The sequence below is a fragment of the Glycine max genome, chromosome 9, assembly GCF_000004515.6.
Source record: "Glycine max cultivar Williams 82 chromosome 9, Glycine_max_v4.0, whole genome shotgun sequence".
In the NCBI taxonomy this organism is placed as follows: domain Eukaryota; kingdom Viridiplantae; phylum Streptophyta; class Magnoliopsida; order Fabales; family Fabaceae; genus Glycine; species Glycine max.
In genome coordinates, this window is record NC_038245.2 from 2754266 (window position 1) to 2767202 (window position 12937).

The window sequence follows — 12937 nt, forward strand, 5'->3', positions numbered from 1 at the left end:
GTCTTTTTAAAGGAAAACATTTAAATTAAGAATGTCTAATTTACAAGGAAAAGGAAAAGCTAAGTATCGTCTCAAAAAATAAAAGGAAAAGCTAAAGAATTAGTTTTAGTGCTTTTACCATACCTATTAAAAATAACTTCTTTAAAGAATGGCCGAAAAGCACCATATTATAGATTCTTGTCTAGATGAATGTAGATGGTTAGCTTTCATATTTAGTGAATGATCTTATAAATTTTTCGTTGATTTATTTCGTGAATGATTTTTATGTTTTATTTAAAAAGTTGATTGAGACAATTTAACCTAAATTAAATAATTGAGTTTTGACATTAAAAAATAATTGATTTCTAATTTAATTTTAATGATATTACATTTTTTGTTTCTCAAATTATTTTTAGTTCATAAAACATATTACTAAGTGTTGTTCTAGTCTTTTTTTGGCAGAGTAGTTGTTCTAGTCTTTTAAAGCTTTTATTATATAAATTAGTTTCTAAAATTATCAGTTTGTTAACAAGTACAACTGAAGAGATGAATTTTTACAAACGAAAATTTGTAAAAGTGTTGTGTCGTACGTCACGTGGACTAATTTGTATATTTATTTAAGAGTAATTTTATTCAAATAAAAAAAAATCAGCCACAGATTCAAACCTCTCTCTTCTAAAATAATATGAATACTAATTTTTCAAAATAATAACAAAAAAAGGGAATTGATAATAAAAATCTGTTTAATTATTTTCTTAAATGAAATTTGAAAATTTTATATTCAATTCTGATTGAATCAAATTAAGTTAGCTATTACTTTAAAAAATAAATATATTTTAATTTTTTATTTTTTATATAAAATTTAAACTTAAAACCTTAAGTTAACATAAATTAAGTATTTGTTTTAAATTAAAACGCACAAACTTTAATAAAAAAATATTTATTTAAAACTAATTTTTTCACACAGTTTAATAAATTAAAAGATTAAAATAATTTAATTTTACCCAACTTGAAAATAAATATACCCTACCTTCCATTGATACATTCCATTTCACATTGATTTAATCCATAACATAAAAATTAAAATAATTTACCTGTCCAAACAAAAAGAACCCCTCTTAACAACACTTGAAGTTGAAGTGTGTAAAATTCATTCCCTTCTCTCGATGGAGGCAAAGTCACTGCTCAAGGGTTCATCACTTAAACCTTCTTATCCCATCCATAAGCTTTCAAAAACCACGATGATGACACCCAACTGCGTTAGATTCAGTTTCAACTACAACTCATGCCTCATATTCGCAAATGGGTACCCTTCTTCTTCACTTCCACTTTCTCTTCAGAATAAGCCCAGAAAATCGGCATCAGTGGTTGTGAGTGCCCGAAGGAAAGACAAGAAAGAAGATACCCATAGCTCTGTTCCCAAACCCGACGAGGTCACTGGTTTCTTCCCCGAAGCTGTGCTCCTTAAAAAGGTCACTTTTTTATACATACCCGCGTTTTGTTTTTCTTTTCCCTTCTCAGTTTAATGTGATTTTCTCGGTTGGGGCAAATTTTTATGGGTTTGGTTTTGTGTACAAGATACCCTTTTGAAGATTCGTTCATCTTATAGAAGAGAGTGTTCCTCACAATTTAGAACATGTTATAGTATATGACACTAGTTATTGCATCCTTTAGTTAACTGTGTTCATTCTTTATGGGATGAAGTTTCTCTTTGATATTAAATTGTTTTTTTTATTGTGATTTTCAGAGAACAGTTGAGGAAGAAGGGAAGCTTCTCCCGGAGTTTGAAGATGCTGATGAAAGTGAGTGGTCATGGTTCTAGTTGTTCAATTTGTCCTTAGTTGCTTGCATCTGTTTGGATAGGCTAAATAGTTCGGGATTACTGTGCTGAGATTATTGGTTATTTATTTCTTTTAATATTTTTTTAATTTTCATTTACAGGAGAACTCTTTGAAGCGCTGATGCTTGAGCTGGATAGTGATATGGATGTTGATATATGTACGTAGATTCTTTATCCTTTCTGTTAGAGAAGATATTTTACTATTGCACAAATGTAATTTTGTAGAAGTAGGAACTTTGTTACATTTCTTGTAATTATTTTCATTCTCTTTGTAGTTCTTTGATTTGTTTGTGAGCTGTGTTAATTCTTGTATGTATATGGTTGTTCTGGATTCAGATAGCAATAATGTGATGAATCATTCCCTTCGAAGATTTGTTCTTTAGATGGTAGAGCTCATAAGCTTTAAATAATCACAATCTGTACCAACCTTTTTTCTTTATCCTGCAACCCTCTTCTTTCCAATGACCCCAAAGACCTTTGCCACCAAATTATCACTTCCACATATCTTCCAGTCAAACTCACTGGTGCCAAATATCCTACCTATCTACCTGACACAAACAATGCTCAACTGAAACCATCAAGTTTAATGATGTTAATGTTCTTAACCGTGCACACAACTTTTGGGTCTGGATCAACTATTGTATCTCACTCCTTTGAGCTTTTGTGAGGTCAATGTACAAGCAGATAAGTTACATGAGTGTGTGTGTGGAGGGTGAGTCTTGATGCAACAGTAAGGTTGTTGTCTTGTGACCTGAAGGTCACATGATCAAATCTTGAAGACAGTCTCTCCACCTGTAGGGGTAAGGCTATGCTATGCGCATCTACTGTTTACATATCCCACTAAGTGGGAGCTTTGTGCAGTGAGTCACCTTTATGTGCATCAGTGCATGTGCGCATGTGTTTTCCTTAAACAATTTAAGATGTCATATGGCTTCTTATTGTAGTTACTAGCTACCTATCTTCTGCCAGTACATAGTAAAATAAAAGATCTTGGTGCTAATCTTTATCTATATCTCAACTGCTCTATCTCACAGTACTCTGCTGCTTCTTTACCTATGCAGTGCGCCACTATGAGGTTATGTACTTAATTCATGAGAAGCATGAAGAGGAGGTTGTAGCTGTCAATGAGAAAATTCAAGGTAATCTTTCATGGTTTACTTTATATAATTTTTTAACTGCTCATATTCCCTTGATGCCATGTAGAATGAGTTCTATAGTTCACCATTTCTTACATCCCTTATTTGTCTTATTAACTCTAACGACATTTTTTATTAACCTCCCTTTGCCAAAAGTTAACAAGTCATAGCTGGTAAATATATTCTTCAATGCCCTATCTGGAATTTCCACGAGGGATTTTGCTTCTTTTGTTCCTATTCATTCAGTAGGAAAATGAGGCTGTGGAAAACTTTTGCACTAGATATACTTTATCCTCTGTGGCAATGTTAGGTAGTCCTGTCTCTATGCTCCATAGAACTGACGGTGGTAAAATGTATAAGTTGTGGAATCACAAAGAACAAACAGTAACTATCTGCTAATTGGATATATCACATATGTTATGGGCAACAAACAAAAAATTTCTGTTTAAATTCTTTAATAATTTACCTGGACAGTAGATAATAACAATTCCTTGATATTCTAGTGGTATCTTAAAAAGTTGCTGTGATCTAAAGATGAACAAAAAAGATCTTCAGATTAGTCTGGTTGTATTTTAAAAATTTTGCAAATATTTGCAGACTTTTTGAGGGAGAAGAAAGGTCAGGTTTGGAGATTGAATGATTGGGGTATGAGAAGGCTAGCTTACAAAATAAAAAAAGCTAACAATGCCCACTACATGTTGATAAACTTTGAGTTGGATGCCAAATATATCAACGATTTCAAGACTCTGTTGGACCAAGATGAAAGAGTTATTCGGCATCTGGTGATAAAGAGGGATGAGGCAATCACTGAAGATTGCCCTCCTCCTCCGGATTTTCATACACTGCGTGGAAATGCAGATGATGATGAGGACGAAGAATTTGATGAAGATTATGATGGTGACTGGGATGGTGAAGATGAGGAGGATGGCGATGAAGGCGAGGATGATATTATTTTTGTAGATGGTGATGAAGATGATATAGATTCTAGAAAACAGACATCAGCAAATGTTAGACAACCAGATATAAGAAAATTGAGGGCTGAGAACGTAAGTAGGTAAGTGGATGCTATCTTATATCCTTTGATTCTTTTGTTCATTTGTTTCCATAGGAATGCAGAGCAGTTCTAAACTTTATGGCTCTAACTATAGGAATATCTAAGTAACTAGAGTTTCTTGTTTGCTTATATGGTCATATATAAAATGTTTGTGTGATGAATAGCAAGGGGTTGCTGATACCAGCAAACACAGAAAATGAAAAAGATTCGCAATGTGAAATTCATACAAGGAATGAGTATTTTTTTTATCAATGTTAATTGTTAATTTGTTAGGTTTTGTCAGCGGAAGGTATTGAACCTGCGATTTTTCCCTCTTACCTCACATCTTAACCATTCAATCAATCTTATATTTCCATGAGAAATGTGCATGAGAACTGATGTTAACTTTAAAGGCTGGTCGGCTCGAAAACCGTTTTTGTCGCCAGAGTCAAATTTTTTCTCTTAAAAGATAACTCTTTTCTCGGAAATAATTTAAGAATTGTTGTCAATTTTGATCATGATAAGGTTACATTCTCGCTTGAAAAACTGCCATGGAAGATCATCTGCTAAGAGAACCGCATGCTTTATAATCCAATCCGTTATAAATCATCAAACGGATAAAAAGAAAATAAAGTTGATCAAACGATTTACCAAACAAATTGGCTTTTGGATCTTATTTTCAAAATCAAATTAAACTGAACTTCATAGAATTTTATTTTTATCCTTTTTAGTGCTTGTTTGGTTGGCTGTTTATACAGCTTCAAACATTGTTCATGCGTTCCAATGCAGCAAATGGAGGAGTAATTAATGAATTTGGAAAAAAATATGGATTACATTGAACCTTACATTTTTCCAAACACACCCGTATGCTACCCTTCAAGTAAAACCAAGTAATCATTCCTTATAATTAATGAAAGTAACTAAAAACCAATGTCATTGCATTATTACTCCTCATAAACATAATAAGTTTGATGCCTTGATTAATTTTTCAACCCCTTTCATAATAATTTTTTTTTTATCAAGCATGCATCATATATAAAAGTGTAACATAATAAAGGATTGTTTAATAAACAATATAAATAAATTGTTTAATAACTTTTAGTACACAAGTTGTTAGAGTATCTGAGCTCTAATGGTTATACTCGTGGATGATGATGACTTCAGCTCAAGGGGGAGACTATCAAGACTCACACTTGAGGGGGAGATTGTTAGGTTACAAGTGTGAGGTGAAATCTCATATTAGACAAAAGTGAAAAAGTTAAATACCATATAAGTGAAGAGAAGACCCATATATTTGAGCATCATCACTTAATTAATTGAAGATAGAGATTCAAAATAAAATTTTAATATGAGACTCACAATAATAATAAAAATTTATTAGAGAACCAAAATAAAATTCAGTCATTTATTAAAGACCTTAAACATATTTAAATCTAAATTTTAAGGTAATAGAAGATGATACACTTTTTTTCCTTTTCTTTATTCTAAAAAAATTGTTTTATTTTGCACATATATTTTCCTCGAAGACATCCTAGTTAATTACTTAGATCTTCATATATTCCTATATAAGGCATAACGTTGAGAAATGCTCATCATTTTGCCGATGCCTCTCATTTCTAGAATCTATGATTCTATATCATCATCATCATCTATAACGATAATTTCATCCCTCACCATCATCATCATAGGCTTCCACCACATCTTCACCATCCCAATCATCATCGTTATTATCCGCAATCATTTTTCTCCCCCAAAATGTCTGCAAATGTTTGCAACAATTTAGAAACATAAACATAATACTTATAAAAAGAACACATGACATTCAGGTCAAAAGACAGCAATTACCTTTTTTTTTTAGAGAGAAACAGCAGCAGCAACGTTACCTGTTGCATGAAGCCTCTCCCTCTACACACAATAGTTGATCCTGACAACCCAAAAGTCGTGTGCTGCATTTAAAGCACGGGTACCATTTGGTGATGTAAATAAGAAATTATAACTATACAATTACGTGCTTTTTAATCAATAATTTTGAATACTACTAGAATACACAATTTTCAAAAGATGATCCAACACAATAACTATTTGCACCTAGTGCAAGTATGCATTGACTATCAGTAGTTAGTTAGTTTAGTTCCTGAAAATATGAATCCTTTCTGTGCCTCGTAACTGAAACACTCCCAATCGAAATACAAAGTCCTAAATATAAGTAGACTAAACCAAGTACCAAAAAGCATGAATAGTCCTATTCAAATGGAGAAAGAGTCGGTTAGGCTTTTCCAAGAACGAAAGATAAAAAATTAAAAACAATACACATTTAATCACGCAAACCTTTATGATTCATAAATCCAAGCGGCTAGGATTTTCCCCACGTAGCAAATCCGAAAATTGGACTAAGTTGCATCCTCTTGACACGTTGCATTTCCAAAAATTGGACCAAAACAATTGTTATTGTTATTTATATATAAATGCCTGGATCATCAGTATATGTATCATATCATCAATTAAAACAAAAAGAGCCTAAAATAAAACATGGCACCTCAAATTTCAAGAGGCAGAGTCTCTATTGTTGTTTTGCTAGCCTCTCTTGTCCTCCCACTACTTTTTCCGGAATGTTATTATTCTTCTGTGTTCATTGCAAGTGCAGCAGCCCCAGAATCAGATGTTGATCTGTTAGAATTTCCCTTAAACTTAGAATACTTGGAGGCTGAATTTTTCTTGTTTGGGTCTTTGGGTTATGGATTGGATGTGGTTGCTCCAAATTTAACTGAGGGAGGACCCCCTCCCATTGGTGCCAGATTGGCCAGACTTGACAGCCTTGTCAGGGATATCATCTTGCAGTTTGGTTTCCAGGAAGTTGGACACTTGAGGTTTTGTTCTGTCTCTAGCTACTCTTGTAATTACTTTTAGGCAAAAGTCTTATAATTTATGTTGCACCTAAATGTCTAACTCAATCTTACCAATTCTCTTTATAAGATAAAGATTATCTCTCACTGTTGTACTTTATTCCCACTGTTATATTTTATTTTAATTTGATTAAAGATTATCTCTTATTGTTATACCCGAAATGAAAAATAAAAATAAAAATCGTAAATAAATTCAGAGAATTTTTGTTAACACCTCAGTCTTATAAAAAACCTTATAAACTTTTATAAGATAAAAGTTGTATTTCATTTATATATTTTATTTTAACTCGAGACTCAATAATTTTATAACAGGAACGGTTAAACTCAATTATTTGTTGTAGTTATTCTTTAGTTTTCTGTTGGCCTCTATCATATCAAGGTACTCCAATATTGTTTGAAATAATTTTATTTTTTCTATATTACTATGTGTTGACCTCTATCATTTGGAGGTACTCTAATATTGTTTGAAACAATTTTGTCTTCTTCATATAACATGTTACTTTGTATGGAGAGTCAATACTCTTTAATTTTCTATTGACCTCTATCATGTAAAGGTATTCTAATATTACTTGAAATAATTTTATCTTTTCCATATTACTATATATCAAAAGTTAATAAATTTATGCAGAACTACTCACTCAGTTATTTGTTGTTGTTACTCTTCAATTTTTTGTTGACTTCTATTATGTAAATGTACTCTAATACTTTTTTATTTTGATTTAAGAGTTAATAATTTTATGAGAAACTACTAAACTCAATCACTTGTTGTAGTTACTCTTCAGTTTGACCTCTATCATGAGAAGGTATTATAATACTTTATTTTGACTATATCATTGTGAGATCTCTAAAACCAAAACAAAAAATCACATAGAAGATTTTTCAAGTGTTGGTGTGCACTTTTGCAGGGCCATAAAGAGCACAGTGAGAGGGTTTCCTAGGCCATTGCTGGATCTAAGCACAGCATCTTTTGCCAAAGTAATGAATAGTGCATTTGGGCGACCTCTGGTTCCTCCCTTTGATCCCTATGCTAATTCGATCAACTATCTGCTTGCATCTTATGTGATTCCCTATGTTGGCCTCACTGGTTATGTTGGTGCTAATCCACTGTTGCAAAATGCTACTTCCAAGAGGGTAAAACTTTAAATTCAACACAACTAACTAATCCATTAATTCCTCTATGATAAATTTAGGCTCGTTTCACACTCATGAAATAAATTAGTCTAGACGTAAATCACTTTCTGATTTTGACGTACAGTACTAATGTATTATTATTTCGTGTCTGATACAAATTTTAACGAAAACAAAACTAACCTACCACCGCACGTGTTTTAAGCCATGAGTAAGGTTACCCCCACCAAAAAATAAATTAAAATAATTTTTATAATTTCCTTTTTCTTTCTATCTTTTTGTTTTGTTGGTCAATTAATCACTAGTTTTGTTTCACACATCTCCCTTATTTGTTTGTATATATCTATCTCCCTTATTTGTTTGTATATATCTCTCTCCTTGTTATATAAAAGATGTCGTGAGAACTGTTATAACATCACAGTTACTCTTGGATTAATAGAAAGAAAGAAAATCCATCACCAATTAGCAATCATGTTTGACAACATGATATATATGAATTTGATCGATCTGAGTAATATAAGAAAATTAACAATTTATATTACTTGTATTTACATGCATGACAAATGAGATTAATAATTAAATTTTTCATCAATTACTAAAATTATTTGCTTTAGCTTACATGAGAAAAGGTGAATCCATATTTCACATTTATATTTAGTATACATGTCTTTCAAACTTTTAAATCATATAAAATTAATATTTTTTAAGTTATTCAATAAAATAAATTACTTCTCTTAATTTCATTTTCACTCTTCCATGTCACACAATGACAATGTGCACATGTTGCGCATGCATGAACAGCTTGTTGCAGGGCTTCTGGGAGTAGAGTCCGGGCAAGATGCAGTTATTCGAGCATTATTGTATGAATATCGAACGTTATCGGTACAACCATACAATGTGACTGTGGCAGAGTTCACAAATCGCATATCAATGCTTAGGAACAACCTAGGAGGTTCAGGTTTGAAAGATGAGGGTCTTGTGGTGCCTAGAGAGCAAGGTGCTGAGGGTAGAGTCACCGGCAACATTCTTGTTGGCGACAAAGATTCACTGTCATATCCCAGGACTCCAAGGGAAATATTAAGGATAATATATGGAGGAGGTGATGAACATGTTCCCGGTGGCTTCTATCCCAAAGGAGCAAGTGGTAGAATAGCTAAATATTACTTGAAAACTACCTAAAGTTAGAGCATTTGTTTCTTGAAATTGTTTGCCTACCCTATCACTGTAAAATATCATAATAAGAATGCATATTGCTTGATAATATGGCTACAATTTATAAATAATTTATCAAAAATCGAGTCTTTGTTAATATATATTTCTAAAAGGAATGTAATAGTTTTATTGACAACTTTGATCAGTGCCGATCAATATTATATTATGTGTTAAGGTACTATTCGAGGGGAAGAATTATCCAGGAGATTCCGTCACATAAGATAACTTGACATACTTTAATCCAAAACATTAAGGTTGACGTTTATGAGTCTTATCCTCACTTATAGTACTTAATTTTTACATTTTTATAGGATGTGGGACTTCACTTCACACTTCTAACCCAACATCTATAAAATGATACATCATCACTTAACAAACTTAAAATAAAAATTTCAATAATCAAAAACTCAATAGGAAAAAATTTATATATCTAAGCCTACAATTTATTTAAATGACATCAAATACTAAATTTATCTAAACATTACATTCCAGCCCATACATTTATCAACTTAGTAATATGATATTTAAACTAATTTACACTTCTTTATATTTTTTTAAAATCTACATTTTTTCTTTGAACTTTGTCTATCTGGCATAAAACTCTAATTTTTCTCCAATATTAATATGACAGAAATCTACACTTTACTTAATATGCCTCGTTTGCAGTCTTTTTTTTCTTCTTAATTCAAAAATCACATCGTGAAGATTCTGATTATAAATGACCCAAGTAATTCTAGCTAGAAGAGCCTTTGCCTATATAGGCTACAACAAATTCTCCTATTTCTTTCCCGATGGGCATGCTCAAATACGTATCAAAGGATCCTGATTCTGAAAAAAATGTATGCATCTACATTGAATAAAATCAGTGTCAAGCAGTGGCAGATCCAAAAAAAAATTCCGGTGGGGGAAAAAATTAATTTATGTTTTCACAAAAGTAAAACAATGAGATTTTACAAAATACATATGTCATAAGAAATTTAAAATATTTATATTCTACTAATTATATTTGTCCTTTATATATTTTTATATTTTGAAAATATTCTATGATTTTTTTATTATTAATACTATAAAAAATATCTCTCTTATATACTAATCAAATAATTATTTAACTATCAATCTTTCTTACAAAATTCATAACAAAAAACATATCTTTCAACTATTGTAATTGTCATATGCAAAATCAAAGTTAACTTCACAAATAAATATATCATTAGATACATAATATGTTTTTTAGTTTTTACTAACATTTGAGAAAGATCACTAGTTCTATTTAACATAAAAAATTGATCATCAAATAAAAAATTTGTGACAAAAATTTCAATTTGACTTTCAAGCACCATGAGTTTCATAAAAGTAGATTCAGATGAATAAAATTTAATCAAACAAATTAATTTTTTCTTATCAAATACAAAAAAAAATGAATCTCTTAAATTTTAAGCTTGTTATACAAAATAAAGTTCACCTCCATAAATCTATTATTTAACTCTTGAAGTTGTCTATCAATTCCTTGATAAAGTAATTCAACTTGAAAATAATAGACATTTAAAACTTTTTTAACTTTAGGCTTTGATCATCTTATTATTATGCATCATCCATAATGCCAATATCTGGCTTTACACAAAACAATGAGCTAGCATGCAGTTTTCATTTTATTGAATGTCATGTTTTTTTGGGTTTTGGCAATTGGCCGTAGTTGTTGCTTCGGGGAAAGGGGGACATCAAATTTTGCATAGGGTCAAAATATTCTTTTTCCATATATTAACAAGTAAAAAAAAATTATGGGGGAATTGCCCCCACAAGACATAGAGTGCATCCGCCATTGGTGCCAATAATGAGTGTCTGGGCTCCTAAGTATCAAAATAAATATATTATATTATTAAATGTATTCTATTATAAAATTTAATGAATTAATTGTCACTTCAAATCATAATAATAATCATTGAGTAAGAAAAAAAGTATAAAAATAAATGTTATTTTAATTTTTTAACGTAAAATTAGTTATTTTTTTACTTATATCTCTTGTAATATTAATGATGAATAAAAAAATGTTTAGCTTGATTCTTAATAAAATTCACTTTGATCTTTTAAAAAAAATATAAGATTAATTTTTTTAAAATTTTTATTATTTTTCATCCATTTATTAATATTTTGTTCTATTCTACAATTATAATGGAATGAAGGGAGTACATATTTAAAAACATTAAAAATGATATTTTTATTATTGTTGTTAAGGGAATTAGTGATAAAACATATTTAATGCTGGTTAAAATATACAATTTTAAATATATATTAATAAACTAATAAATATATAAATGTATATCCTTAATGATTGACTACATAATATATTTAATGCTATTGGAAAGTCAATTTTACTTACAATGAATTAATTACAATATTTCCCCAATATAATGTATTTATTAAATTTAATAAATGTCTGATATGAGTCAATTTTACTAATAAACACTAATTATAATATTTAATTAGAATGACTAACCAAACACAGTAAGTAACTAGTATTTCCCCAACATAGCAAATCCAAAAATTAAATGGCATTATCTTGCTGGTGGCATTTCCTTGTATTGCTGCAAGAACCAAAAGGATTGTTATATATAAATGCATACATGGGTGACATTATGCATCATATCATCACTTGGAAGAAAAAAGAGAGGCAAAAGTAAAAGATGGCACCTTACATTTCTAGAGATAGAGCCTCTATTTTTGTTTTACTTGCCTCACTAGTCCTTCCCTTTATTCTCCTGGACTATTCTTCTTCTGTGTTGTTTGCAAGTGCAAAATCCCCAAAATCCAAGGATGCTGATTTGTTAGAATTTGCTCTCAATTTGGAATACTTAGAGGCTGAGTTTTTCTTGTTTGGGGCTTTGGGGCATGGATTAGATGTAGTTGCTCCAAACCTAACTGGGGGAGGACCCCTTCCCATTGGTGCCAAAAAGGTTGAACTTGACGATCTTACCAATGATGTCATCTTGCAGTTTGCTTTTCAGGAAGTTGGACACTTAAGGTTTTGTTCTGTCTCTGCTCTTTGCATTTACAATTACTCTTAGGAGGATAAAAAATTGAGAACATTAGTATCTCAATGGTTGTATCCTAACTAATTGCAGGGCTATAAAGAGCAAAGTGACAGGGTTCCCTAGGCCATTGTTGGATCTAAGCTCAAAATCTTTTGCCAAACTAATGGACAATGCATTTGGGAAACCTCTGGTTCCTCCCTTTGATCCCTATGCTAATTCCCTCAACTTTATAATTGCATCTTATGTGATTCCCTATGTTGGCCTCACTGGTTATGTTGGTGCCAATCGACTACTGGAAAGTGCTACTTCTAGGGAGGTAAAACTCCAAAATCAACTCATCTAATATATTCCTGTATATAATCTTGGCTCATTATCTGGGGATAAAAATCTAGATGCATCACTTTCTTGTCACCCACATATTTTAATCATTTTTGAAATGTACAATTTCGTGACAAAAAATTTCAATTAAAAAATTATGATATTTTTTTTGAATAATAGTATTTGTCCCCTAAATTTAATTATTTTACAAATACACACCTAATATATTTGTTCCATGTATCCTAATTCATCGTTAAATTTTACTCTCTTCACTAATCCGTCTTTGTTTCCATGGGATACACTTAATCTTTATGTCAAAAGTATATTATAATAATTATTTATTAAACTATATGATTAGG

The 12937-nt window shown here is 30.9% G+C and overlaps 3 protein-coding genes and 1 long non-coding RNA gene across 4 annotated transcripts in view; 3 read left to right on the forward strand and 1 right to left on the reverse strand.

The window, feature by feature from the left end:
* The first annotated feature begins 1097 nt into the window (after nucleotides 1–1097).
* LOC100812111 (uncharacterized) lies at nucleotides 1098–4233 on the forward strand. Its single transcript, XM_006586816.4, has 5 exons — nucleotides 1098–1451; nucleotides 1727–1781; nucleotides 1921–1977; nucleotides 2881–2958; nucleotides 3553–4233. The coding sequence occupies exons 1-5, from the start codon at nucleotides 1146–1148 to the stop codon at nucleotides 4011–4013; spliced, it is 957 nt and encodes a 318-aa protein (XP_006586879.1). The 5' UTR covers nucleotides 1098–1145; the 3' UTR covers nucleotides 4014–4233.
* Nucleotides 4234–5485: 1252 nt separating this feature from the next.
* LOC121172812 (uncharacterized) lies at nucleotides 5486–6438 on the reverse strand. Its single transcript, XR_005886500.1, has 3 exons — nucleotides 6317–6438; nucleotides 5834–5934; nucleotides 5486–5747 (listed from the first exon to the last, which is right to left on the reverse strand). It is a non-coding gene; the product is annotated as an uncharacterized lncRNA (long non-coding RNA).
* Nucleotides 6439–6463: 25 nt separating this feature from the next.
* Nucleotides 6464–9280, forward strand: LOC100814963 (desiccation-related protein PCC13-62). The gene is made up of 3 exons (XM_003533083.5): nucleotides 6464–6855; nucleotides 7797–8022; nucleotides 8821–9280. Exons 1-3 carry the CDS (start codon nucleotides 6518–6520, stop codon nucleotides 9196–9198), a joined length of 942 nt encoding a protein of 313 aa, XP_003533131.1. The 5' UTR covers nucleotides 6464–6517; the 3' UTR covers nucleotides 9199–9280.
* Nucleotides 9281–11886: 2606 nt separating this feature from the next.
* Nucleotides 11887–12937, forward strand: part of LOC100817621 (desiccation-related protein PCC13-62-like) — a 5168-nt gene continuing 4117 nt past the window's right edge. Inside the window, exons 1-2 of the mRNA XM_041004832.1 lie at nucleotides 11887–12250; nucleotides 12351–12576. Coding sequence (XP_040860766.1) covers nucleotides 11913–12250; nucleotides 12351–12576 — 564 coding nt within the window. The 5' untranslated portion in view covers nucleotides 11887–11912. The remainder of the gene's footprint in view (nucleotides 12251–12350; nucleotides 12577–12937) is intronic.